The sequence below is a fragment of the Dermacentor silvarum genome, chromosome 3 (assembly GCF_013339745.2).
Source record: "Dermacentor silvarum isolate Dsil-2018 chromosome 3, BIME_Dsil_1.4, whole genome shotgun sequence".
Taxonomy (NCBI): Eukaryota; Metazoa; Arthropoda; class Arachnida; order Ixodida; family Ixodidae; genus Dermacentor; species Dermacentor silvarum.
Genome location: NC_051156.1, coordinates 4,650,520 through 4,678,210, shown reverse-complemented (window position 1 = coordinate 4,678,210; position 27,691 = coordinate 4,650,520). Strand labels below are relative to the sequence as shown.

The following is a 27,691-nucleotide window of genomic DNA, read 5'->3' as shown; positions in this document are numbered from 1 at the left end:
CATTCTCGGACACCTTGTTAGTGCTAGCGGTGTCCAACCTGACCCCGACAAGGTGCGTGCCGTCCGATACTTTCCTGTTCCTCGCTCAGTTAGCGATGTACGGAGCTTTGTCGGCTTGTGTTCCTACTCCCGCCGCTTCGTCAGGAATTTTGCCGACATTGCCCGGCCGCTTACTGACCTACTCAAGAAGGACATCTCTTTTTCCTGGGGTCGTGCACAAGCTGCCGCATTCACCACCCTTGTCAGTTTACTGACTTCACCGCCCATTTTGGCGCATTATGACCCGTCGGCCCCTACAGAAGTTCGCACCGACGCTAGTGGCCACGGCATAGGTGCAGTACTCGCCCAACGCCAGAACGACCAGGACCGTGTCATTGCCTACGCCAGCCGCCTTCTCTCGTCGTCGGAGCGGAATTATTCGATAACTGAGCGCGAATGCCTGGCTTTGGTCTGGGCTGTGGCAAAATTTCGCCCTTATTTGTACGGCCGAACTTTTTCCGTTGTCACGGACCACCATGCCCTTTGCTGGCTCTCGTCGCTGAAGGATCCTACAGGAAGGCTTGGCCGCTGGGCGTTACGACTACAGGAATACACCTTTGACGTGCTCTACAAATCTGGCCGGATGCATCAAGATGCTGACTGTTTATCCCGCTACCCTGTCGATCCTCCCGACACCACCGAACGTGATACCGGTGACTTCGTCATGGCTATTGCAGATCTGGCCAACATACGCGCTGAACAGCAAAGTGACGACACGTTACGATCTATAATTGACCGCCTCAATTCTCGTCAGCCCGACCCATCGCTTCGTCTGTTTGAGCTTCACGACGATATTCTTTACCGTCGTAGTACCACTCCCGACGGCCCAGAGCTTCTGCTTGTTCTCCCCAAGCATCTTCGTGCTACTGTTCTCCAGGAACTCCACGATGCTCCGACCGCTGGCCATCTTGGCGTATCCCGCACATACGATCGCGTGCGGCGCCGGTTTTTCTGGCCTGGTCTGTACCGATCTGTTCGACGCTACGTTGCTGCGTGTGACCTTTGTCAGCGACGTAAACGGCCCTCAGGGTTGCCTGCAGGCCTTCTGCATCCAATTCACATACCCCAGGAGCCATTCTACCGCGTCGGTCTCGACCTCCTCGGCCCATTTCCTTCGTCTGCTTCAGGGAACAAGTGGATCGCAGTTGCGACCGACTACGCTACGCGTTTTGCCATCACGCGAGCTTTGCCGACTAGTTGCGCCACTGACGTCGCCGATTTCCTCCTTCATGACGTCATCCTTCGTCATGGTGCTCCTCGGCAACTGCTCACAGACCGAGGCCGCTACTTCTTGTTGAAAGTTGTCGATGACCTCCTTCGTTCCTGTTCTGTGGAGCACAAGCTCACTACTGCATACCACCCGCAGACCAACGGGCTCACCGAAAGGCTGAACCGCACCTTAACCGATATGCTGTCGATGTACGTGTCTGACAATCATCGGGACTGGGACAGCGCTTTGCCATACGTCACGTTCGCGTACAACTCATCCCGTCACGACACCGCCGGTTTTTCGCCGTTTTACCTCCTGTATGGCCACCACCCTGCATTGCCTTTTGACACGCTCCTACCTGCTGTTCTACAACATACCACGGAGTATGCCCGCAATGCTGCCGCGCGAGCCCATCTGGCACGTCAGATAGCTCATGAGCGACTATCCGACTCACAATTATGCCAAAAGGACCGCTACGACCGCAGCCACCGGCACCTCTGCTTTTCTCCGGGATCTCTTGTGCTTCTCTGGACTCCTTCTCGTCGCGTCGGTCTCTCCGAAAAGCTTTTATCGCGTTACACCGGACCTTACAAGGTTTTACGGCAACTTAGTGACGTGAATTATGAAATCGCCCCACTGAACAGTTCTTCACCATCTACCCTGCCATCTCGTGACGTCGTGCACGTATCCCGACTGAAGCCGTACTTTTCCGTCACCTCCTCGTGTAATTAGTCTGCGCCGAGACGGCGTTCAGCCCGCCGGGGCGGTTAGATGTTACGGGCCGCCTCCTTGCATTAAGGAAGAAGACGACGATCGCCGAAAAACGCTGCGCGTGTTCAGCCATCTTGGCCATCTCTGCCAACAATCCCTGTAGGTAAATACTATCCCTTTTTCGTCTATTTGACGCCCCGTCACAATATATATATATATATATATATATATATATATATATACAGATAGTTCTGTAAACTTCATCTGCTAGAACATCTAAATCGGACAAAGTTATACGAATTTGCTGCTTGCGTGAATTTATCACATTGTTTACGAGGGTTTTGCAGAAATCGTGCTCGCAAGTTAGGGATATATTTCAGACCGGTGTATAAGAAAACTGACATAGCGCTTAATTGTGCATGGTTTACAAATACGTTTCTAGTGTCAGGCTTTCTACTTGCTGAAGTTGTCTCATCGAATGCGCCGTCCACTGTCGTGTTCTTGTGTGAAACGCCGCCCGTGCCTACACGATGACTGCGCGGGTGGCACGGCAAGCGAGCTTGGTCACATGCAACAGAGTTTCTCAGATATTATGCCCAGAGTGCCATTTGTCGCCAATGTTTATGCGAGTTTCCTTACTGGCGCTGTGGTATACCATGAAAATGGTGGTATACGTGTGGTTGCGCGAGGATTGTCTCATACGTGTGTTGGCTTTGTAACATGTGGTCATTTCCTCGCAAGTAATTATTTCTTATGATGAAGTAATGTGAAGGCGTTGTTTGCCCATAATACATATTGTCACGCGCTAAGGCAAGATCAATCAACAGTGCTAGCAGCCAGACCCGAAGAATGCCAGACACGAAAAGACGGTTCTCCAGCTGGCGCGGGATCTTCGACTTCGTCGTCTTCTTCGCCGTTCTTGCTGGGCACGCAATGCTGATTGTTTGCTGGCTCAAAACACCAGGTGGCATTATTCCCCCTCCCAATGAAGCATCGACTCGATGCTCAACCACAAGACGTACACGGAAAGTACATAAATTAGGTAAGACACACACACAAAAAAAAAAATGGAAACGCGCTAGCCCACATACGGACATGAACACGAGGCGAAAAATGCGTTCTGTGGTCGGGAACAAAAAAAACAATCGCTTCGCAGTTCTTCGGAGGACGTCGCGACTACAGCAAAAAAAGAAAAAAAAAGTTTGTTCACCACTACACTGTATGAACATCACTGTGTGAAATACGGCTTGAGGCGGACGACATGTACAATCTCTGGGCGTGGTAGTCGGCGCTTGGGTGATGACAGGTCTCCGTCTGGAATCACTTCATAGTTCACGTCACTGACACGCCTTAATACTCTGTACGGTCCGAAGTACTTGCTCAGGAGTTTCTCGCTGAGGCCTCGCCGTCTAATGGGGGTCCAAACCCAAACTTGGTCACCGGGCTCATAGGTAACTTGTCGATGGTGGAGATTGTACCTTATTGCATCTGTACACTGCTGCTGTCTTATGTGCACACGGGCCAGTTGACGTGCTTCCTCGGCGCGCTGAATGTACTCCTCGACGTCAGGGGCTAACTGGTCGGGCTGATCGATGTCGTCATACGGAATCATGGCGTCGAGCATAGTTTGAACATCTCGACCATAAACGAGGCGAAACGGCGTGAATCGTGTAGTTTCCTGCGTGGCAGTGTTGTACGCAAACGTTACGTACGGCAGGATTTCGTCCCACGTTTTGTGCTGCACATCCACGTACATAGAGATCATGTCTGCCAGTGTTCTGTTTAGTCTTTCTGTCAAGCCGTTAGTCTGAGGGTGGTATGCAGTGGCCTTTCGATGACTCGTGTAACTCAACTTAAAGATGTCGTCCAGAAGCTTCGCCGTAAACGCCGTCCCTCGGTCAGTGATGATGAATGACGGTGCGCCATGCCGAAGCACAATGTGATGCATAAAAAACTGGGCAACCTCAGATGCTGTCCCGCGTGGTAGTGCCTTCGTCTCAGCGTAACGCGTCAAGTAATCGGTTGCGACAATGATCCACTTATTGCCGGAGGAAGACAAGGGAAATGGGCCAAGAAGGTCCATTCCAACTTGATCAAACGGCGTACGCGGGGGGTCGATGGGTTGTAGAAGGCCTGCAGGCTTGAAGGGTGGTGACTTGCGGCGCTGGCATTCACGACATCCTTTCACGTAGCGTTTGACGCAAGCAGTCAGTCTAGGCCAGTAGTACAGTTGTCGTACCCTGTCCAGAGTCCTTGAGTAGCCCAAGTGACCAGATGGCGGCTCGTCGTGGCAGGCTAATAGGATGTCGTCGCGAAGGTCTTGAGGCACTACTAGAAGATGTGGTTTGTCGCCGGCACCTGTGTTTCTTTTGTATAAGATGCCCTCTCGTAGGCAAAATGACGACAACCGTCGCGAAATAGGTCGAGGAATGGACGCGATGTCGCCTTCTAAGTGATCGATGATGGGCCTTAACTCAGCGTCCGATCGCTGTTTAGCGAGCAGATCCGGACGGCTGAGGGCTCCCAGGAAGGCGCTGTCATCTTCCTCGTCAGGATTCTGGGATTCAACAGGGGCTCGTGATAGCGTGTCAGCATCTTCATGTTTTCTGCCAGACTTGTATACGATGGTGATGTTAAATTCCTGGAGTCGCAGACTCCAACGTGCCAATCGTCCAGAAGGGTCTCGGAGGTTGGCCAACCAGCACAAAGCGTGATGATCGGTCACAACTTTAAATGGCCGCCCGTAGAGATACGGCCTAAACTTTGTAGTAGCCCAAATGACCGCGAGGCACTCCTTCTCTGTGGTGGAATAATTGGACTCGGCGCGTGACAGAGTGCGGCTCGCGTAAGCTATAACTCGTTCAGTCCCGTCTTGCCTTTGCACCAGGATAGCTCCGAGACCAATATTGCTGGCGTCAGTGCGTACTTCTGTGTCAGCGTCCTCATCGAAATGACCGAGCGCGGGAGGAGAAGACAATCGACGTTGTAGCTCGGCAAAGGCGGTCTGTTGTTCATCAGTCCAGAGGAATGGCGAGTCGTCACGCGTAAGGCGAAATAGCGGCTCTGCAATCTTCGAAAAATTTTCAATGAAGCGTCGATAATATGTGCACAAGCCCAAAAATCGTCTGACACTTTTCTTGTCGGTTGGAGCTGGAAAAGCAGCTACGGCAGCAGTCTTCTCGGGATCGGGCCGAACACCTGCCGCGCTCACGACGTGACCGAGAAACTTCAGTTCCTCGTAACCGAAATGGCATTTCTCTGGCTTGAGGGTAAGGTCAGCCGATCGAATGGCTTCGAGTACGTTCCGAAGGCGTCGAAGGTGCTCGTCAAAAGTTTCCGAAAAGACAACGACATCATCGAGATAGACGAGGCAGCTTTTCCATTTGAGGTCAGCGAGAACGGTATCCATCATTCGCTGGAATGTGGCTGGAGCGGAACAGAGGCCGAAAGGAAGTACTCTAAATTCGTAAAGGCCGTCCGGAGTCACAAAGGCAGTTTTCTCGCGGTCCCGCTCATCTACTTCAATTTGCCAGTAGCCACTTTTCAGATCGATAGAGGAGAAATACTTCGCGCGCCTCAGCCTGTCCAGAGAATCGTCGACACGAGGCAACGGGTATACGTCTTTCTTTGTGACGTTGTTTAGCTTCCGGTAGTCCACACAAAACCGAAGCGTGCCATCTTTCTTTTTAACAAGCACGACAGGCGACGACCAGGGACAGCATGAAGGCTGTATTACGCCGTCTTGAAGCATTTCCTTCACCTGCGTTTGAATGGCATGTCGTTCGGTCGGGGAAACACGATAAGGCTGCTGCCGTATGGGGTGCGCGTCGTCATAGGTGATGATACAGTGTTTAGTAATCGACGTTTGACGTATCTTCGACGACCGTGCAAAGCAAGAGTGAAATTCGAGCAACAGGTCACGCAGGGGTTGTTTGTTGTCTTCAGAAAGCGTTGCACTAATGTCGACGTTGCTTAGAGGTGCTTTAGTAGTGACGATTGCCTGGGAAGCAAAACATTCAGTGACGTCGGCGATCGGGTCGGCGTAGGCGATGACAGTACCAGGGAAAAGATGGCGGTGTTCGTAGCTGAAGTTCGTGACAAGAACGTCACAGTGACCATCATGGAGATCAATAAGGCTTCTTGCTACGCAAACACCTTGAGAAAGCAGGAGAGAGTGATTGCTTTCTGCGACCGCTTCACCGTGTAAGAGTCTGTCACATGCCACTTGAACCACGATACTTGCACGCGGTGGTAACGTGACAGCGTCGTCGATGACACGAAGAGGTGCTCGAGCGTGGATGGTGTTGGTCGTCGCAGCGGCGCTCTTTGTCGAGAAAGTGACGAGGCGTTGTCGAATGTCGATGATAGCTCCGTGCTCCCTGAGAAAGTCCATGCCGATGATTAGGTCACGAGAACAATGAGGGAGAATGCTCAAGCTGGCAACAAACGTAGAGCCGCGAATCTGTATTCGTGCCGTGCTCATGCCGAGTGGTGTGACGATGTGCCCGCCAGCTGTACGAACTGGCGTTTGATTCCAAGGCGTCGTCACTTTCTTCAGAAGGGTGGCCAGTTTTTCGCTGATTATCGAATAATCTGCTCCAGTGTCCACTAAAGCAGTCACGTCACGACCGTCGAGCAATACAGGAATGTCCAAGGAAATTCGTCGTCTGTAATCAGCAGGTACTGTCGTCGTCGATGTATCGTCGGGTCGCGTACGGGTCAGCAGGGGTCCTTGAGTACGTCCAGACAGAGCGGCCTCGCCCCCGAAGGCCGCTGTGGTTAGTTTTCCCGGCGCGGACTGGGCGACCGACCCTGCACCACGCTCGAATACGTACGGCGAGTCGGAGAAAATCGCCGCGGCGAAGGGGAGCGTGACTGGTGTCGAGCTGATGAGGATCCGCGCTGCTGGGCAACGTATTCTTCAATCGCAGGAGGACGCTGGCCGAACCTAGGTCGCGGCGAGTTTGCCGAGAATCCGCGTAATCCGAGCTCTCGATAAGAGCACTGTCGGTAGACATGCCCAGCTTCACCACAGTGAAAGCAAAGCGGACGGCGATCAGGTGCCCGCCACACGTCTGATTTCCTTGGGGCCTGTCGGTGGTCGTGGTAATAAGAGGTCGCTTGGTCGGACTGTAGTATGGCCGGAGACGCGGTCCGAAGCGGGAAGGAAGGTGGGGCAGGTTGCCGCAAAGCTTGCGAATATGACATACGGGTGCTGTCAGTTCTTAGCGGTTGAGCGTCTGTGCTGAAGGGTGGTTCTCTTAACGCATGATGCACTTCGTCACGGACAACGCTGGACAAAGAGCTGAGCGTCGGCTGTGAGGGTACCGACAGTTTCTGCAGTTCTTCGCGGATAACGGACCGGATGAGCTCTCGAAAGAAATCGACGTGGCCCCCGAGAGCTCCGAAGAAGTCCGTAGGTGAGGCAGCGTTCACTTGGCGTTCGTATGATGGTGCCCGCTGCCGAAGAGTCTGTTCCATGGTGACGGACTCGGAAAGAAAGTCTGACACAGTCTTTGGAGGACTGCGCACGAGACCGCCGAACAGCTGCTCTTTCACTCCGCGCATCAGGTACCGCACCTTCTTTTCTTCCGACATGCTGGGGTCGGCTCGTCGAAAGAGACGTGTCATGTCCTCGACGTACATTGCGACACCTTCATTCGGCATTTGTATACGGGACTGGAGATCACGCTCAGCTCGTTCTCGGCGATCAGGGCTCGCATACGTCTCAAAAAGACGGCGTTTGAATTCTTCCCAAGAAGTTAGGGCATCTGCACGGTTCTCATACCAAACACGTGCGCCATCGTTAAGGCTGAAATATGCGTTTTTCAGTTTGTCTGCATCGTTCCACTTGTTGTACGAGGCAACACGTTCATAGTGCACCAGCCAATCTTCAACATCCTCATGCATGGCACCGTGGAAAGGATTCGGCGTTCGCGGACTAAGTAGCGTGCAATGAATCGGCGTAGTGCCTTCCATACCGGTTGGGGTGGTCGGAGCTGCCATTGTCTCTGGGAGGAGTCCAAACTCAGGGGCTTGTCCACGGATCCTTCTGCTGGCGCGGTGTACAGGCGTAACCACCGGTACAGGACTGGAGCTCCTGCTGCTCGGAGGGGTTTGGTGCATAGATTAGATTACCCAGCACCTCCACCAGTTTGTCACGCGCTAAGGCAAGATCAATCAACAGTGCTAGCAGCCAGACCCGAAGAATGCCAGACACGAAAAGACGGTTCTCCAGCTGGCGCGGGATCTTCGACTTCGTCGTCTTCTTCGCCGTTCTTGCTGGGCACGCAATGCTGATCGTTTGCTGGCTCAAAACACCAGGTGGCAATATTTTGTTGCTATTTATTGATCACGGTTAATTCAAGTAAACGAAACAAAACAGAAAACTGAAAGGGGCATTCAGTGAGTGCAGACCTTGTAGTTTTTCTTCCAACTCAAGCAGCCGCCAGGACTGTTCACGTTTAATATGGTTGCAAAACCCAGCCTGACTATCGTGATGTAAAAAAAAAAGTGACATGATAACAAAGATAAAAATAGCATTCTACGTGCTCTTTATTTAGTAAATAATGAACCAATCGTGACGAACGGACGTCTGCTAGCCAGACGCGTCTAGGTGCACGGTGTCTTCGCTCTTCAATAAAAGATGCCTATCCGAAGTCACCACGTCATGGCATTCCCGTGCATATAACTGCACGGCAGGCGTATTCGTGCTTTGGCGTTTATTGGCGACGTTAATGCGATTGACAATCTTCCTTATAATGTCTAATTGGTGTGACCTGTTTTATATGCTATGATTATTATTACGATGATTATTGTCTCCATATGCCATATCCATATGTCATATCCGTGAATCACTAAACATTATGGGTACATCAGCATACCCGCGAAGTGGCAATCTCGCTGCCATACCACGAAAGAGTATATGTTGTTATAATAACCTCACCCCACCCAGTTAAAATTGTTGCTTCGACAAATCACTTCACCCCAGTTGTTTATATACCCAGTGGCCCACGTTGCCTTCTCGGCAAGACAGCGGCCACTGCATACGTAGTGGCCCAAGTTAGCAAGAAAACTTGGGTGGTATTTGAAAGAGTTGAAAGACGGTCGTTGCGCAAACTTGACCGATAACGCGCACCTCGGGAGCAATGTCGCTGATGCAATCGAGGCGGCTGAGCACAACCGCCGCACAATTGCATCAGCGACTATTGCCGAACTGCTGCATATACGTGTACAAACACGGAACGCTCACTGTTGTGACCACGGAGTCAACCTGTTTGCAGTATTAAAAAAAAAAATCTGGGTTTTTACTAGCCAAAACCTCGACCATTACTGTGAGGCACGCCGTAGTGGAGGACTCCGGATTAATTTGGACCACCTGGGGTTCTTTAACGTGCACCCAATGAATGTACGGTGCACCGTGATATGGCAGGGATATGAACACGAGGTCGCGTGTTCGTATGGTCGCGGCATCCGGACTCGGTGTTCTCAAGACGACGTTCTCCGAACGCTATCTTCGCATGCGCACCGCGCCTCTACGGAGCGCACTGCAAGTCGTCACTCGACACCACGCGGGCTTTTCTCAGCGCTCGAAACAAGATACACGTGGTTGCCGCCCGGTCGCGTAGGGGAGTGGACCCCCACTCCGTACACGCAACACGTGGTCAACATTGCTAGGCCCCTCTAAACCTCGGCGGCGTCTCTAACCAGCAGAGGACTCGGGAGCCGGCGCCACAACACCGCGTACAGCCGTCCCACTCGAGGTTTGTCTGCGTGGACCTATTACGACCATCGGCGGAATGCCAACCCAGACCGCGTTCTCCGAATCCGTTCCCCGCATCCGCACCCCCCACCCCGGTGCGCGCCGCGGCTCGTCACCCGACACCAGTGTTGCCAGGTCGTACGAGCCGGTGCAGCCCAAAGCTACAGAAATTGTAGCCCAAATGTAGCCGAACACAAAAAAAGAGCAAGAAATTTCGTAGCCACATATAGCCATGTTTATTTGCACTTTATTTGTGTATACATTTTCATATTTGACTACGGCAATCCTTTTTTTGCACAACCCGTCGTAACAAAATGTCCGTGTCGCGGTGTCGGTCGACCTTTGACATCAACAACAGCGACATCATGCTTGCACACATAACACTTCCAACAAATCGCTTCAGAGAGCGAGATCACTGTACATTTATATAATGACAGGTAGTACTAAGTTATTGTTTTTAGTTGTTTACAGTAATATTAACTCCGAACTCCACGTTTTAGCTGTAGTAATAATGTCCAGCGTCATCGACCTCTCACGTGACCTCTGCCTACGACATAGACAAAGTTCAGCGTTCTACAACGGCGACGCGCCCACGGCAATATTTTAAAAATGAAAACCAGTCTTTCGCGCTATGCTATCTGGCGTTATTGGTCTGATCGTCCTATCTTGTTTTCTCGTTTTTTTTCTGTCCTTTTTTGTAGTTAGCTTGACCCGGGTTAGCTGGGACACACTCTATATAGTGTCCATTTACATCAACCTGGCTGCCATCCTAGGTCTCTTGCACGCCAAGAACATGCGTAAAATAAAGTGACAGACAACAGATGCCACTCACTGTCTGAATCGATGTAAGCGAAGCTTTTAAAGATTACTGCGCAAAATGACACACCAGTTAAGAAGCGCGCGGTCGTTTTCGACGACGAGCAAATCCCGAACGTAAACTCGCTCGAAATGGTGAAAACCGAGACGGCGCACAAAGAGTAAAGGTAAACGGCAAATTGAGAACAGTGGTAATCCTGTGAAAACCGGTTACTGTCAAAAAGCAAACCATGGTGATGTGCTAATATTAATAATTGCTGGGGTTTTACGTGCCAATTAAAACCACGATCTCATTAGGAGGCAGTGGGGGACTCCGGATTAATTCTGACAACCTGGGGTTCTTTAACGTGCACCTAAAAAATAAGTACACGGGTGTTCCTGCATTTCGCCTCGATCGAAATGCGGCCGCCGTGGCCGGGAATAAAACCCGCGTCCTCGAGCCAACAGCGCGACACCTCACCTGCTAACAACGGTGGTTGATGCTCACGTGACGTGGTGCACTGATGTCATCGTGGCAAACATGTTGCGATATTACCACAATGAGTATGTGCATATGTGACGTTACGTGCTAACCATCTATAAGTAAGAGCACCAGGACCCTCCTTTGAGCTCGGGGTCTTGCTCCCATTCTTTTTTATACTTTCTCGCATATACTTGGCCCACTTCCCCATAGTTAAATTCTCCTCCCCGAGGAGGATCCGATCTTAAGTCCAACCTATCGAAATGAATCTCGAAGGTAAGCACGAACAAAAATTAATCTCGCAGGGAAAGGAAAATGGCAGTAAAGCTTATAGCGGTGAGAAACGTGGAACCGGTCTAAAGCTCTACCCGGCGCGATACTTCACCCAGAAGCCATGGCCGCGTGAACACACTGGAGCGTGTCCTCTACCCGTGCTTCCCTTCTTTCATATCAGCGCTACGATCGCTCGACCCTATTTTATTGTTCTCGCTTTTTGAGCACAGCCATGTAAGTACAGTGTACTGTGAAAAACCATCTACTCCCAGGCTCATCCCGATGCCCGGGGATTGGGTGTCTGACGATGAAGCGGGGTATAAGTTTGAGTGTGTCAAATATCAAATCCACCGGATCCGACAACGGCGCAAAGGTGGGGGGGGGGGGGGGGGGGGGAGATTTCGCGCACGCACACACGCACAGCCGCGTCCTCCACTACGGCGTGCCTCACAGTCAGGTCGAGGTTTTGGCTAGTAAAAACCCAGATTTCTTTTTTAATGCTGCGAACGGGTTGAAGTTCCCAAAGAATGCTAATCGCATTAATATATACTACTCCGCGGTCACAGCAGTGCGAGTTCCGTGTTCGTGCGCGTATATGCAGCAGTTCGGTAATAGTCGCTGATGCACTTGTGCGGCGGTTGTGCTAAGCCGCCTAGATTGCATCAGCGACCTTGCTCCCGAGGTGCGCGTTATCGGTCCAGTTTGCGCAACGACCGTCTCGTGTAGTCGGCGTCCTCTGCGCGATCGGGTTCGCGCCTTTCACTATACAGCCACGTAACTTGAGCCCAGGCTTCAAAAGAAAAAGAAAGAAGGGCAATTCGGGGGGGGGGGGGGGGGGGGGCGAATTGAACCCAGCGTATTGACCCTTTTCGCGGCGATCCCGTGGGCGCTGCCATGTTTGATCACGTGGCGGCGCGTGCATTACTTGCCTCAACTGCCTCCGTTGCCTCCTTGTTTACAATGGAAGTGTATGCATGACGCCGGCGCGACTTAGAAAACCTCTGTTTTCGGAGATATCGTAGACGGTGACTAGGTGGACGACACGAAGCTTTGATCACACCTTCAGAGAACAGGCAAAAGCGATTTCGAAGCTGATTAAGCTATGTCCAAACGGCGCAAGCAGCGTATATGGTGCTTGCTCTAAAAGCCGGGCTAAATATGTATTCCAAGCTTTCCGATTATGAATTCAGTGAGGATTAGTGTTTTTTTTTCTTTATTCGGCAAATATTTTGAAGCAGTGGCTCGTCAGTTTCTGACTCGGTGAAGTTCCTCGGTGCGGCCACTATCTGATTATTTTCTGCCGCGAGCACACCCGCGAGTTTCCGATAGATTTGTTCTTGCTGCGCACGAGGCTTGAAACGTAGCTGTTTTGTACATTGTAATACCTTGTACCAAATATATATTACAGCTAGTAACTGGCTTACTCTTGTGGACCGTCACGAAACATTCAGCTTCGACCATTCGTGCGCCATAGGTGTAGTCCGTCATTTATTGTGCATATGCAGTACTTCAAGTGTGCGTGCACATGTGCGCCCATTCACTTATTCTTGATACGTCGGCGATAGAGTGGGCGTAAGTTTTCCTGCCATTTGGGACAGATGTGTATAGATAACGTGCGCGAAACCATACTATGACAGGAAGCGGTGCTACTTCCTTTGTCATTGATCAACGAGTGCTACTCACTCTTGCCGACGTTCTGGGGATGAAGCCCTTTCTTTGAAGGTTAGCGATACAAAACTGGCGGATGAGCAAGTTTCTGTATCCTCGAGGAAAGCCGTACATCACGAAGAGACGGTAACACGTTCGGACAGTTGCAGCAGCGGTCCGCGAACTTGGCCACACAGATTCATTCTATTCCTTAACATGCCAGTCACTATTTTTGCAGCGGACTATTGCACACGTCTTCAATCCACATGATTCAATCTAGCATGATTGGAGCAGTGTGTTAGCGAAAACTCAGTTGCATTTCCGACAGCTGATCGCACAGAAGCAAGGTAGAAGCTGTAATGGTTTCGTATTTGTGCGCGGTCGCCGAGGAGAGGTATGGCGCGCCGCCGTGAGCGCCATCTCGTTTCTCTAAAACGAACTGCTCCGCGAAAAGGGTCATATCTAGAGTAACTTAAGCTATATTTGAACGAATTATTTAATTACACTGATTTACCCAGTTGGTAATTGATGGCTTAAGACCGCAAGTGTGATAGGCAAAGTTGTAGAGCACCTTCGGAAACCACTTGTTAAATTGATTTCTACGCGATATGACTCACGAACATTCGTTTTCCGCGTGCCTCAGAAAGCCTGCGAAATACGAAGAAAGCCACGTGAGTCTTTCTTCAAAACTAATTTTGCTCTATGCTTCTCTGACTTCAAAAGAGGCCCAACCCATGTCGACTGCCTCATTTGTGGTTTTACCGTGGGCTCCCAAAGCCAACCGGCCTACTGATCTTTATCTTTGGTTAACTTCCAACCGCGACGAGATACCCGATTTTAAGCATAGAATGGCATTTGCGAACGTTAGCGCTGGCACCATTATACTCCTGTCCAGATTCCAAGCAACACCTCATACAATACGCACCACCTCATAGGTGAGGTGGTGCGTAGTGAAGGTGGTGCGTACCTCATACGCACCACCTTCAGAGGTGAAGTTGCACGTTAAATAATATGACGGTGGTCAAAATTATGAGGAGTTCCCCACTGCGGCGTGCCGCATAATCAGATTAACCCGCCGTGGTTGCTTAGTGGTTATGTTGTTGGGCTGCGAAGCACGCGGTCGCGGAATCGAATCCCGGCCACGGCGGCCGTATTTCGATGGGGGCGAAATGCAGAAAACACCTGTGTACTTAGATTGAGGTGCACGTTAAAGAACCCCAGATGGTCCAAATTATTCCGAAGTCCTCCACTACTGGCGTGCCTCATATTCAGATCATGGTTTTGGCGCGTAACACCCAGATTTTAGTGCTCTTCTTTAAAAAAAAAATTGGTCCAACGCTGGCTTCACCTTTGCTGGTAAGAAGTTGCGAGGCCCACCACTCCAAGCTCTCTCTGTCTCTTTTTTAACCTTTTCTGTCCCCTTTCTTCCGGCGAGGGCATCTATTGCAAGGGTGTAAAGTCAACCCGCGAGCAGTGAACTGTCGCGATCTGGTCGACGAAGGATGTCGCCGCTTCTCCCTTTACGATCCGGAAGCACTCGGTGAGTGCGCGACTGGAGAACTTTTGGGGGAGGGTAGAGAGTGAATCCACTACCACTTTCTACGTTCGCATATTCCGACGCCAGCTTAACGCATCCGTGACCGCCGCGAGATCAACGCACTCGTCGTGGTTCGAAGGACCTGTTTGCAGACGGCGGCACGTGACACCAAGTGCCACACTACGTGTCCTCGGCGAAGAACTGATGCTGCCCGATATCGAGTGATGCTCTCTCTCTCTCTCTCTTAGTATGTGGTCGGGTATACGGAAGAGCCCGCGCACTCTCACCGCCTTATGTCCGTTTATGTCCCTGCACTGGTCAGCGACACGTGCTTGACCTCGAATGTCGCCCATATCGCCGTCTTCAGCGATGTCTCGTATACTTTTCCAGCGAACTAGCGAGGGTTTCAAGTAAACTTGGACATCTTCCGTGAAGCGGTGCTCCGGAAGCATGTAGCTTGAAAGTCTGACGTGGTTTATTTTAAATGTTCTGCGATGTTTCGCAGCGTGGGGACGCAATAGGCGCGCAAAAATTGAGATCGGAACTAAATGTGTCCTACTTCGACATCCGGCGTATCTTACTCGCTTCATGGGCAATGCGTCGTCTACAGAGCACCGGAATCATCTTAAGTGTACGTCTAGCCGCAAGAAAGATGCACCAATTTGGTAGAGGGAGTAAAAACGGCGCGTGAAACCAATAGCGCATGCACCAATCTTATGAATCATGTCGGCAGTGATCCTTTGCGCTGCAGTGCATGCTATCGCTTTCCCATGGGGGAAGCTGAGCGAGTTTTAACAACTTAGTTCTTGCACGAGCTTGCGCTTAACGATATATCGTTTCCGAAGGGTCGTGCGTCAACTCGATATGAGGCTCATAAAGCATGCAGTACTGCAATTTTTGTCAACAACGGCACTATAGACTCTGGTCTGTAACGCTGGTGCTCTGCGTGCGTGATGTGTTCTTTATTCGTGTCCTTTTTTTCCTCCTTTAGCACCTACGTCTCCCTCTCTCTCTTCTCTCATCTTCAAGCGAGTGGGCGTGGTGTCCATTTTAAGAGACAATTGCCAGCCCGCTTCTCATTCTCTTTGTTATGTCTGTATACATGCTCACATGATTAATACATCTGCAACATTTCTTTTTTGGAGCGTTGGCTGGTCTTTCCGGTCACAGTCGCTGTCTGACGTCACATATTTTATACAAAAGTTTCACATGATCGCCACCGATAAAGGGATTTGTGTATCGAGCAAACGCTGTCTACTTAATTGGGGTGTTTTTATAAGTTACGGGAGACGAATACAACGATCGCAACAATCTCTTAAACGAAGGTGGCATTCTGTATAACGAATTCCGCTCTGTTACGGAGTTCCGCTGTGTTGAGCCTTGTGCCGCTTCTCTTGTGATGACTTCACCTACGCAGCTGTTACGTCGCTGCGTTTAGGCAAGCCAGGCGCTCATTTGCTTGCGTCGTTGCCGAGATGCGCTGCGTAAAAGATGCGAGGAGAGACGGTGCCGTGCTTCGTATATCATATTTCGCTGTCTCCTTGCCTGCTCAGCACGCCCAGTCTGTTGACGGGTGCTCTGACTATTCCCCCCCCCCCCCCCTTTTTTTTTTTTTTGCGTTTGCAGTAACCCCATCAGAACGCTGCTCTCGTAGCAACATGGTGTAAGCTTAGGCACGCAAATGCTTTTCTTTTAATGTGAGGAGGAAGTGCAGGGTTAATTTTATTCAATCGCGCGAGGAAGCAGGCGAGGTACATAGAGGAGAAGCGGCTCTGCAGTCCGAATATATTCGATATCCGAGTATGTAGAGATCGGCGCCGTGGTCACGACACCCAACCCCCGTTGCTATCCAAGAATGCGTTTAGCTTTGGGAGGTGGTTATTTGTGGCAGTATGTTGCACTTTGTGTTATAAATGGCGCTCCCCTTACCCACCGTGCCTTGGCCGTAAGCGGGAGCCAACCGGTACTTCGAGCGCCATTTTCTCAAGGACCAGTTCGGGACCCCCTGCAGCGTCTTAGAACGCTTGCTGTCACGAGGGAAGGATCCGAGAACGCCCCCCTTGCCACCGTGCGGATTTTACCGCTGTGCATTATCTTCGGGACCGGCCCATGAAAACGATTGTAGTTCTCAAAGATTGCTGAACGCATTAAAAAGAATTTTCAGTGTTATCGAAGCACGTGGGCGCTCGCTTGACCTACGCACTAATCCGGTGAGTGCATGGAGAGGGCTCAATCACTTGCTCGGTCAATATTATAGCCGCTGATTTTCCGAAGTATACTGCGGCTTCTGACGACACTGCGACGGAACCAACGATTACCGACCGGCACAGCTTGTAGCCAACAGGATCGACGCTGTGTGAGCTCGCACTGCGCAAGTGCGTATGACGTCGCCGATAACGCAGGTCGTTCTTCACCATCTCTGGCCACATGCTCGAGCTGTGTACTCATGCTGCCGTCCCTTTGTCTCCTCGACGATGAGCCCAGTCGCGGTTGTCGAACAAAAGTTCCGCGGGGTCTGCCGCCATTGGCGTGCATGGGAAAACCACGAAGCCAAAAAAAGAAGGTAAATGCAGACGCCGACAGCATACGCGCGCGCTTCCGCAACACCTGTCGTCGCTCTGCGAAGCCGCATTATTGACCGCGCCGATACAGCTGCGCTACTCGGCGAACCACTTTGACATTGATGCTGACAACAGATGGCGGCTCTATTGATTGATTGAATAAATGTTTCAGTTTGGAAACGATGCTTCTTTGGCCTAATACGGATGAAAATGAAAGGGAAAGATGAAAGCCCGCTGCGAGGGATTCTACAACCGCGCTATATGAGCCCCCGCATATTGTTTGGTATAGAGACTCCAACTCCGTGCCACGGTCCTCTGTGCCTCCCAGCAGTCGGATTCTTGTAGATCGGCACCTTCTTCGTGCGCCGGACAGTCGCACGTTTAGGTGTTTGCCCATGAGTCGCACGGGTTGACTGCAGTCCCAGTTTCATCTCGCCAGGAATCGACCACCAGGTGAAAGTCGGTGTACCGAGGTGATCAGCTAAACTGTACGACAATTCGGGCCGAGAACCAGCCTGGAATGTAACCACCTGCCGCCCTCCATCGTCTCCATCACAGACTTCGTTGCTCAGATCATCACTAGCTGAACACATGTTATAACACTTCCCTTTTTTCTTATTTTTTTTTCTACCCACTCCTCCCTATAACGCCAAAAAAACATTAAGGTAAATGGAATGAAATCTCGGCTGCTGTGCCCAGATTTGCCGGTATGAAATCTGTGTGGCTGCTGCTGTGGGCTCAATGGGCGTAGTCCTCAACGTACACATTTTGCTGACTTGACTCGGCCCAACGTCCTGCGTAGGTTCGCCCCTTTTCTAACACGTCTTGCATTAGGACAAGCCCAGACTGAAGCCGGAGCTGAATTGCCCGGCGTGGGTGGACGACTAGTCGGCGAGTGGTGGTTTGGATATATATATGGCGTTTGGAAGGTGTTGCTGGACTTGATCAGGGTCGCGGAAATCGGGCTTGGAGTTAAAAATTGGTGATGTGGAAGGTGCATGCCACTGTGAGGCGGAAACTAGAGCTCGTGCCGCCTCATGGGCCTTCTCGTTTCCGTGCTTGCTAATGTGAATCGAGTGGAAGACCACGCCCTTGCCTGCTGACAGCCGCCGCCGTCTTGATCGATGTATACAGGATGTCCCAACCATCATGCACCAAGGCTTGAAAATATGCAAATACCACGTAGCTGGACAGAACCAAGGTAATGTTGTTTTTCGTCGCATGGAGATATACTGAGATTATTTTTGGCATTCCGCCTAGTCACATAATTAGTCGTAATTAATTAATCAATCAACTTCTCAAATATTGTAATTAGACGAAAAGTGTCAATGAGAAAACTGTACAACCAACATGGCGAAACTCCCGATGCAGCTGTCTGTTGCTCAATACGTGCTACATACAAGTGTTTTTCTTAACGTGAAAGAAGCCTGCGAATACACTCAAAGCGCCTCGATAGGCCACTCGCGCGTCAATTTTGCGTGTATTCGCGGGATTCTCTCCACTCGGAAAGAGACTTTCATGTAGCACGTACTGAGCGACAGAAAGCTGCACCGGGAGTTTTTAATGTTGGTCTACAGTTTTCTCATTGACACTTTTCGTCTAATTACAACATTTGAGAAGTTCATTATTAATTAAGACTAATTATGTAACTAGGCGGAATGCCAAAAATAATCTCAGTATATCTCCCAGCGACGCGGCAAACATCATTGCCTTGGTTCTGTCCGGCCACGTGGCATTTGCATATTTTTAAATCTTGGTGCATGATAGTTGGGACACCCTGTATATGGTATGCTCGTAATAGCGAGACACACAAGCAGGATATGCGTCTTGCGAGTCCCCGCAAACATCGACGGCCGAGAAGTGTGGCGTGCCTCGGCTTCTGCAGAATGTGGGTGTGGACGTCGATACTTTCCATTCTTTGCCTCAGTGCTGCTTGTATTAGCGTCGCACTCTGCGATCGCCCATGTTCTGTCGTCGACATCCAGACACGCCACATCCGTGCAGACGTGAACGACAGCGTCAGTGAGCTGCTGCTGGGCTATCTCGTGTACGTGCTTCCGGCGCAATTGCTGCAAGGCGTTTAGCGTGATTTGGGCCCGTGTTTTTAGGGCGGGCACTTGCTGTTTGTGGTGTGTACGTCTTCCCGAGGTGTTTTTTGATCGGTCATCGGTGGCGAGGTGATCTTCGCGTTCGAGGTAGTTACGTCATGTTTGTGTAATGCAACATCGGTAATATACTGCTCTTCTCCGGCGTGTGACTAAAAGGAAAACCCCGGTCCCCGGCGGGGCTTGAAATTACATCTGTTTACATTGCGAGCGCGGTGTTCCGACCACTGCGCGACGACACCTCGGACGCGCGTGCGGCGCGGCATTGACACGCGCCATAGAGGACAGTGACGTTGCAAGCAATGGAACGCTGCGCGCGGCAATATAAAAAAAAAGCAGGTTTCCTTGTGTGTGCACAAAAGCTTCATGAATGTTTTCTTAAAACGTTTCGAGAAAAAAAAAAGAGAAAAAAATTACAATATTTTGACCGTTATTCATATATACTGAAAAGTATAAGTGTACGTGACATGGTTTTTTATTATTTTAATTTTTTTAAGGAAAAGAATCTACTTAACGTGTCTGTGATTCTTAGCATTTAGTGTTTGTATTTCACGCTGCGAATATTAAAATGGAATGCCATTTGTGTTTTCTTTGCACGATTTGTTCTTTGAGGCTTGTTACTTTTTTTTCACCAATTGCCTATATTAAGAGGCGGCTGGATGGCGGATTTGCAAGCGTTGCATGTTCCGCGCCACTTTAGGTAGTGGCGTCGACTGAGGCACGTGACGCTTCCATCGTATGGACAAATAAAGTTTAAAACTTAATGTACTGTCACTTTCTTATACAGTAAGCAGTAAAAATAATGAATTTAGTGGAAACTTGGGCCGCATTCCTGGCCTACTGTAGCTGTACTCTGTGTACATAATAAATCCAGATATTCCTTCCAGGTATTTGAAGACGTCCGTGCACAGAACTTTCTGTGAATGATAAAGAACACCGTTGTCGCTATTTTATAACGAATAAATTAATTTTCTGTGATTCGTTTCTCATCCTTCGCAAAACACGCCTTTCGGAACTACGCGGTCTGATTTCAGTTTAGATGTTGTGTTTCTCTGCCTGGTGTATTCCTGCCTTATGAGTGATCTGTGTTGAGGGCAACATGATGCGCAAGGTACACTGAAACTACGCACCGCTTCCACGAGTTCAATTGCCCCTTAGAGACGATTTCCCGGTGCCTTTTCGCTCGTTTCGTGGCCACCGCATAGCCTAGGTGCCATCTCGCCCTTCGCATCCTTACCGATGTGCGAAAGGTGACACCTTGTGGTGGTGCAGCACCTCGCATACCGTTGCCGAAAGGGCAAGGACGGTCGGATGGACGTATTCCGTGAGAACCCCTTTGAAATTGGGGTGTGCCGGCTGATGCCACCAAGCTCGTTATTATTTTTGCGTTTCTGATGCGTTTGTATCTTCTGCCCTTATGATCCGTGGTTCGTGTTCGCAAGCCATAGAATCGTAGAGAAATTTATCGTCCTAATGTCGTTACATTCAGCGTATTCCGTACCTTTATGCCGCGAATATACTCCAGCCTTCTTTCACTATTCTGCCCCTCCAGATTCATTCACCTTTCGCCTACGCTACATTAAAACACAAGTCTTCGGTCAAGGTCGTTTACCTTTAGTATGGCCGCTAGGCTGAAACCTGGCAAAATGGTACGGGAAAGCGACCCTAACCGCCAAAATTTAGCGGGACACACTTTAATATCTAAGCGTTATCATTCGAGCTTGTTCTCAGTGCATCTCGAGGAATGAACAGAGCAAGCTCGGACAAAGGACGAAATTTGCGACAAGGTCGTCTAAGCGTGCGCCGTTGATTTATCGAAACGCCTCAGCATTACCCACAGGCAATGCGTGTTGTGGGCTGGCGGTGTATAGTCATCTCAGTCGCCGCAGTGAATTTCCCGCGCTTTGCGAAAAAGAGAGCGCTCGCTCGTGTGCAGCTGCAGTGTGTATACCGTTTCTTCTTCTTCGCAGCCCTCGGTGCGGTTGACGCCCACGACCATCCTGTACTCGGGCAAGTCTCCCGACGGCAGCCACCTGCTGGTAAGAATAGCGTGTCACCTCCTCCATCAGGGGCACCCCGCTGTCTCTCGCACCGGCACACTGGCACCGGTTCAGACGCCCCCCGATGACGTTGTTAGCGCGACGCCTTTCTCTTTCTGCGAAAGCCTGACGCAACGCAGGCTTTCGCAGAAACATTGACGAGACAGTAGCCCTTTAAGACGCCAGTTAGTTGTGTTGATTAAAACCTTACTTTCACTGCATTTCTGACATGTTCAGAATCTTAAAAAGGTTACAGCTGCAGAACAGCTTAAATGTTTTCACTTCTTCAGTGAGTTTTCTCAAGTTTACAGAATGTGGACTCCATGCGAAAACTCACTGCAGGAAGATCAGATATGCAAACATCAACTATTTCATGTCTACCAGGCTTGAAAAGCATCTATCCAGCCACTAGAAAATTATGACAGGCGCCATACATAATGAAAAATAATGAAAGAAGGGAACCCGCTACATACAATGACATCCTCAAACCAAGCAAAATACCCAACCATCTACTTTCATACTTGTTTTACTGAAACAATCTGCCTGTGTAATTCAAACTTGCAGCACTATTTCAGTCACAAGTGTTTCCAAAATGTACGGGGCACATTTTAAATATCCTTACTTAATCAATGCTTTTGCTGTTGACGCACTATCTTGGTGTACACAACACTGTGTACATAGCGTCTGAAAGGGTTAGATAGGTGTAGATTCGGAAACGGCCGCCAGGGCGGTGGCATGGCGGCAGGCGTTGCGCTGATAAGCACGAAGTCGTGGGTAATTCCATCATTTCGATGGGTGCGAAATGAAAAAAAAAAAAAAAGAACGTTCGTGTACCATGCATTTAGGAACCCCAGGTGTTCAAAATTAATCCGGAGTCCCTCGCTGCGTGGGTGTGCCCCTTAATCACATCGTGGTTTTGTTGGGTTAGACACCCAGAAATATTTTGTTTTATATTAGGAAGCGCGAGCGCTCTGTTCTCTGTTACGTTTGGCCGAGTTGGGTTCCAAGCCGGGAGAAGACGACGCCGGGAGAAGGAAGAACGTACTTTTAATGCGGCATGCTTGCCGAAAGTAGGTGTACAAAAGAAGCCGCTAACGGCGTGATCCGCAGTCCTTTATAAAGGAACGCCGTGATCAAAGGGCGAGTGAAAACATATCAGCGCACATGCGCGAAACAGATTATCGTCCGGAACAGATGAGCCAGACTTGGGCGCCTGCTGATAAGCGGTGCGCAAACGCAACATCTCTCTCTCTCCTGTCCCCTTTGTTGTTGCTTTTTTTTCAAAGCAAAAGCCACGCATAAACTCAGTCTGCTGAGATTTTGATAGGACCCAAGCGGCTTGCGTATACGTCTCCTAATCTAAGGCTCTATCTCGATGAAGCAACAAATTGAAATCTGCGCGACACCAGCTCTATAACCATTGCCACTCGTCTGATGCCGCAAAAAAAAAAAAAAAAAAAGGGGGGGGGGGATAAATAAAAACGAGAACTTTAGCTCGGAAGCTTCCCTTGAAATATATGGGAATGGAGAATTTGTTTTCCTCGGCAACCACTGCACCAAATTTGGTGAGGTTTGTTGCGTTTAAAAGAACGTTAAAATATCTTGACTGTTCCAAGCTCAATCTTGATTTAGGCTGCCAATTAAAAAATAAAATTCAGGAAACTAATGTTTACAACTCTGTAACTCGGCCATGAAAAACGATATCACATTCGTAAACTGCATAAATAGTACATCCAAAGCGGACTAAATTGATGTGCACCACTCTCAAGTGCACCACCAATATGTAAGTAGGTCTTATGCAAAACCCTTGTAAACATTGTAACAAATTCACGAAAGTTTTTAATTGATATATCACTTAAATTTGTCCGCTTTGGATTATCTAACGGATGCACTTTACAGAAGTGGGACATCTCTCGTTGGTGCAGAGTTAAGGGTTTGTAAACTTCGTGCTTCTATTTCTTTTTTAACTTCCGAAGTTTATTAATTTAAACCGATATTGCCGCGTGACTGGCCGCTCGAGGCACTTCGCGCGTATTCGTGGGCTTCTTTGACGCTCGGAAAAACACTTTTATGTAGCACGTATTGACCAACAAAAAAGTGTATCGGGAGTTTTTCCTGTTGCTCTACAATTTTCTCATTGCCACTTTTCATGTAATGGTAATATTTGAGAAGTTGAATAATTAAGACTAACTATGTAATTAGGCGGAATGCATTAAATAATCTGAGTATATCTCCAAGCAACGGCAAACAACATTACCTTGGTTCAGTCCGGCTACGTGGCAGTTGCACATAATGTATGTAAGGTTTGGCTAAAGTTGCGCGGGGCTCCCTGTATATATATGATCTTGCAAGAAAGTGTTTACGGAGTGGGATACGGTTGCACGGCGCAGATACAGGACTCGCTTCAGGGTGTTTGTTGTCGCGGTCATGACTGCCCTGAACACTCGCGAGGTTTCTTCTGTGTAAGCAAAGCGGGCTGTGCCCGAGGAGGTTTTTGGCTGTGCCCACTTGGCTTTCGGGCCGAGGCATGTAATGTGTGGGAGCCGGGCAGAGTGTCCTTTGTGCCGTGCGAGCCCTATACGACAGCGGTGTGCTCGAGGCCGGCTGCCTCTGCATGCGCACCCGACGTGTGTATAGTAGTAGTTGGTCACCGTCCCGTCCCCGTGCAGCGCAGCGCCCAGTACCTGCACAAGGAGCTCCCGGTGAGGATCGCGCACCGCATCGCGGGCTTCCGGAACCTGCCTTTCATCGTGGGCTGCAACCCCACCATCCTGGCCGTGGTCAGTATATATGTCACGCGCGCATGCGTCCTTGCGCTCTTAAGCGATTTGTGTGTGCGCGCGGTGCGTGCGTGGACTATAATACATGTCCCAAATGGAAATTCGTCATTCTAAGGACGTTGTAGTGGATATAGGATAATAGAGCGTTAGTAGTGTATGTGCGTTCCGTGATCAGATTTCGCGAGCGAGGCGTTTTGGGAAAATGTTTGCTGGAACGCCATGTGCGTTCTTCACAGCGTTGGGGAGGGTTATTTCATTTTCGATTGATTTCATTCGTTTAGGCAGAGTGTACATTTCTTGATGTTCCTAGTCATAAAATTTGTAGAGAGCAATATACAACACAAAACCATAAGTTTCTCTACCAGGGAACACGAGGCAAGAGGCGTCTTGACGACGCCTGACTGGGCTTCGCAACCAAACAAAACACAGCACTAGAGACAGTTCACAGTCCAGCCTGGGTCATACAGTGTAATGCGTACTGTATACATGGCTATAGTGTAACGTGCAGCGAAAAGAAGATACGCGAAATTACAATCAGTCTGCAAGGATACTGTAAGTTCGTTCTAAGGGCACGTATTGTATTTTTATACATCACTGACAGGGGCCTGTTCTTTATTTTTAAAAACAAAGGAAGTCTACAGTTGCGACGTGTGCAAGTTCCGTCATTATTACACATTTAGCTATGTCCGTAATTCGCAGAATAAAGAAACAAATGAACGGAGACGTCCACCGCGCTCTGTCTTTAATTGTGCCGGTTGTTCCCATTGGACGTGGCTTGTATTGCTGTCGTGCATTTGAGGGGATGTGAGCGCAACACAGCGGACTATTTCAACGCGAACAGCTGCAACTTTGCGAGCTAGGCCTGCTTCGTCCGCGCGCGCTTCGTTTCCAACTTCCCCGATTGATAAGCATACTGTTCGTGGTGCATGGGGGCTGCAGCCTTCGTTGGAAACATGCCGTCGCGCGAATGCCGAGACCGATGGCGTCTCGTTCCGACAGCGTGTACCCGCTCTGCCGCAGTCGTCTGGGCGCACCGATATACTGCATCTGGGCCCGGGTCGGAACGCGGACCTCACAATGCGGCGAATGGGCTTGGTCCTTCTGATTTTTCCAGCGATTTGTTCCCGCCGCCTTAGCGTTCTTAGCACCGCCGATGAAGTGAATGTGGCTGTAGTTGGCTTTGGATTGTGTTCGAACCTTTACTGCGCTCGTATGGAGCGGAACACAAGCTTCGGTTTAAAGGACTTCGCGCATGCTACCCATTATTTATTCAAGGAGCTGAAAACTCGCCATGCAATCGTGCGGAGTATACAGACAAAACACGAAAGAGATGCCACTGGAAAGAAGGGCCGGTAAAAAGTAAATGCAAATCATTCGCTTCTGACGCCACCCATCGAGATCGACAAGACTGCCGAAGGTTTGCTTGCGTGTTTCCTTGCCTCAACTTGTAGCAAGCGACATGCGTCTCCTATCTTTGTGTGCGCTGCCTTTGTTTTTTGTTCAAAGTAAATTGTTTTTTGTCTCCAAACTAAGACTGTAGCCGCACTCATTGCACAGCCTGTCTTTAAAAACGAACTGCTCGGTACTGTGTTATGTGACGACAGAACACAGTTTTGCGTATGAGGCAGCCATAAACCGACCGCGTAGGATATATGCGCCAGAAAACATTCCACTGTCGTTTGCTGTTCACAATGAAAAAAAAAAAAAAAAAAGAAATTGGTACTACGCGCGCTTCAGCAGCGCAGTGTCTGCATTGTGACGGCGAAAGCGTACGCGCTGTTATGCTTAGTTGAGGAAGAACTGTCCTGACAGAAATTGTGCTCTCTTTGTTCTAGCACGAGCTCTACACCCAGACATTTTACCTGCTCACCGAGATCCCTCCGGTAGGTACCCGCAGCTGTAGTGCACTTTGCCCGCTGTTTTCTTTATTTCGCCATTTTTTTTTTCGGGATGATTTACCGCAAGGCATAAAAATAAAAGAAAGTTAAACAAATTTGTGAGGAGTTATAGGAAATGCGTGGAATTCTATGCAGCTCTTGCACGAGGCAATACATTAAAACGCTCTGTATTGGGCCGTGTGAGAGGGTGGTTTCTGCATTTGAATATTGGTGAATAAAAGAGACCTACAATAATTACCTTCGCTACTAACATTGTTCAGTTTGTTGAGCTAAATAACGTCGAAAGGAATAGTATATGCGAATCTCAAATATGTGGAAATGTTCAGTGAATGACAGCTTTTCTTTAGTTGATCGTTTATGCAACGTTATGTGTACGTGTGTTCTTTGCAGGTTTTGCATCTAGCTCTATCTTTGTTTTTTTTTCTTCAAATTTTTATGGTGCATTTATACGCCGTGCAGATAACACGTTTTGTTGCGACTTGCAGTGTATATTTTAGAGTAATTTTTGGACCTCTAAGTTTCTCGCTTTTGATAATGTGCCTTCCCCTCTCGTACTTCTGTCATTGTAATGTGGGCCCTTACAGGGTAAATGCTAGACAAATAAAGCTAGACAAAGAAGTATACAAGTTGTCTGACGCACACTATACTATATTTTGGCAACGCCTTTGGGCCGCGGGGTAGGAACCTGTAGGACGTCGTAAGCGCAAAACGTGCTTCCACGTGGTGCAAATGTCGCTGCTTGACACCTGAGCGATGCCCGAGAAATCCTTGCGGCACTAACGGGAATGCGGCAACCACGTGATTCGTAGGTTGTGCGCGTGCAGGTGACGGACTTCGATTCGGAGAGTCGCTATTCGGAGACCGTGCAGCAGGTCTTGGACGACCACAAGGACGTCGTGACGCAGCTTGCGGCCGGCTTCAAGGAGTGCCGCAAGCACATCAAGGTCAGCCCCCTTCCCATCCGGGTCTGACCTTATACGTTGACCAGGTCTATCGTATAGACAAAGGAGAATTGGTTGCGCTTTGGGCTGGCCAGAGTAGTAGCTATAGGGTGGAGCTGGCATCCTGCCTTAGGGTGTTGCGCTAGCTGCTCTTCTCAGCCTGACAAATGCATGGCCCGAGAGAAATCGCTCCATTACCCCGTCCGTTTGACGGTTGTCCGAGAATCAAAAGAACGGCCTTTCGGGCTCGATCATAGGGCACTCGCACCACTACTGTACATGATTTACCTAGAGCATACGCGTATTTCACGCGATACATATATTGCGTGTGCAGGCTGTTATTAGCGGATTTTAGAAATACCGTGTCCAAGCGGCGTTGCTTCCCCGAAAACCGGAAGTCCTTTTTGCGCCTTTTGCGCGTTATGTTGTCCGCCTGGCCGACAGCGCCTCCTAACTTTGGCTCCCCTATTTCTGAAATTCCCTATTATGCTCTTATCACGGAACGCAATCTCCGTGCGCACGTCGTCCCGGGCCTCCGCCCTGTGCAGAACAGGCGATTATCTGGCTTTCTTGGCCATCCGCTGTTTTCCGGTTGTGCAGCGTGCGTGTAGCATATCCAACTTTTTGACGCCGGTATCGCCTAATTACGGAAGGTGTCGCGTAAACTTAACTAACCTTCCGTTTACCATATCTGAAAACTTGCTTCTCTCGCGTGAGAACTTAAAATAAATAATATTCAACAAGTTTTATATTGTCCGTTACTGTGGGCGCGGTACGTCTGGTTCCCGGCTGTCTGGAGGGGTTGCTGATGTCGGGAAGAAGGCCCTACAGATGTTTATTTGTGTGATTTCTGGGTGCGCCCCTTTCCCACCAATACAGCAGAGCATCCGCCCGCGGCTCTAGGAGGTAGAT

At 49.7% G+C, this 27,691-nt stretch overlaps 1 protein-coding gene across 2 annotated transcripts in view; it reads left to right on the top strand.

Moving 5' to 3' along the window:
- LOC119445285 (3-methyl-2-oxobutanoate dehydrogenase [lipoamide] kinase, mitochondrial-like) overlaps nucleotides 1-27,691 on the top strand; it is an 84,941-nt gene that overhangs the window by 29,746 nt on the left and 27,504 nt on the right. The window contains exons 2-5 of one of the 2 annotated variants that reach the window (XM_037709599.2): nucleotides 21,092-21,160; nucleotides 23,830-23,940; nucleotides 25,776-25,823; nucleotides 26,663-26,782. In XM_037709599.2, coding sequence (XP_037565527.1) covers nucleotides 21,092-21,160; nucleotides 23,830-23,940; nucleotides 25,776-25,823; nucleotides 26,663-26,782 — 348 coding nt within the window. Of the gene's footprint in view, nucleotides 1-21,091; nucleotides 21,161-23,829; nucleotides 23,941-25,775; nucleotides 25,824-26,647; nucleotides 26,783-27,691 lie in introns of both variants that reach the window. The other variant, XM_049663191.1, reaches the window with a different exon arrangement.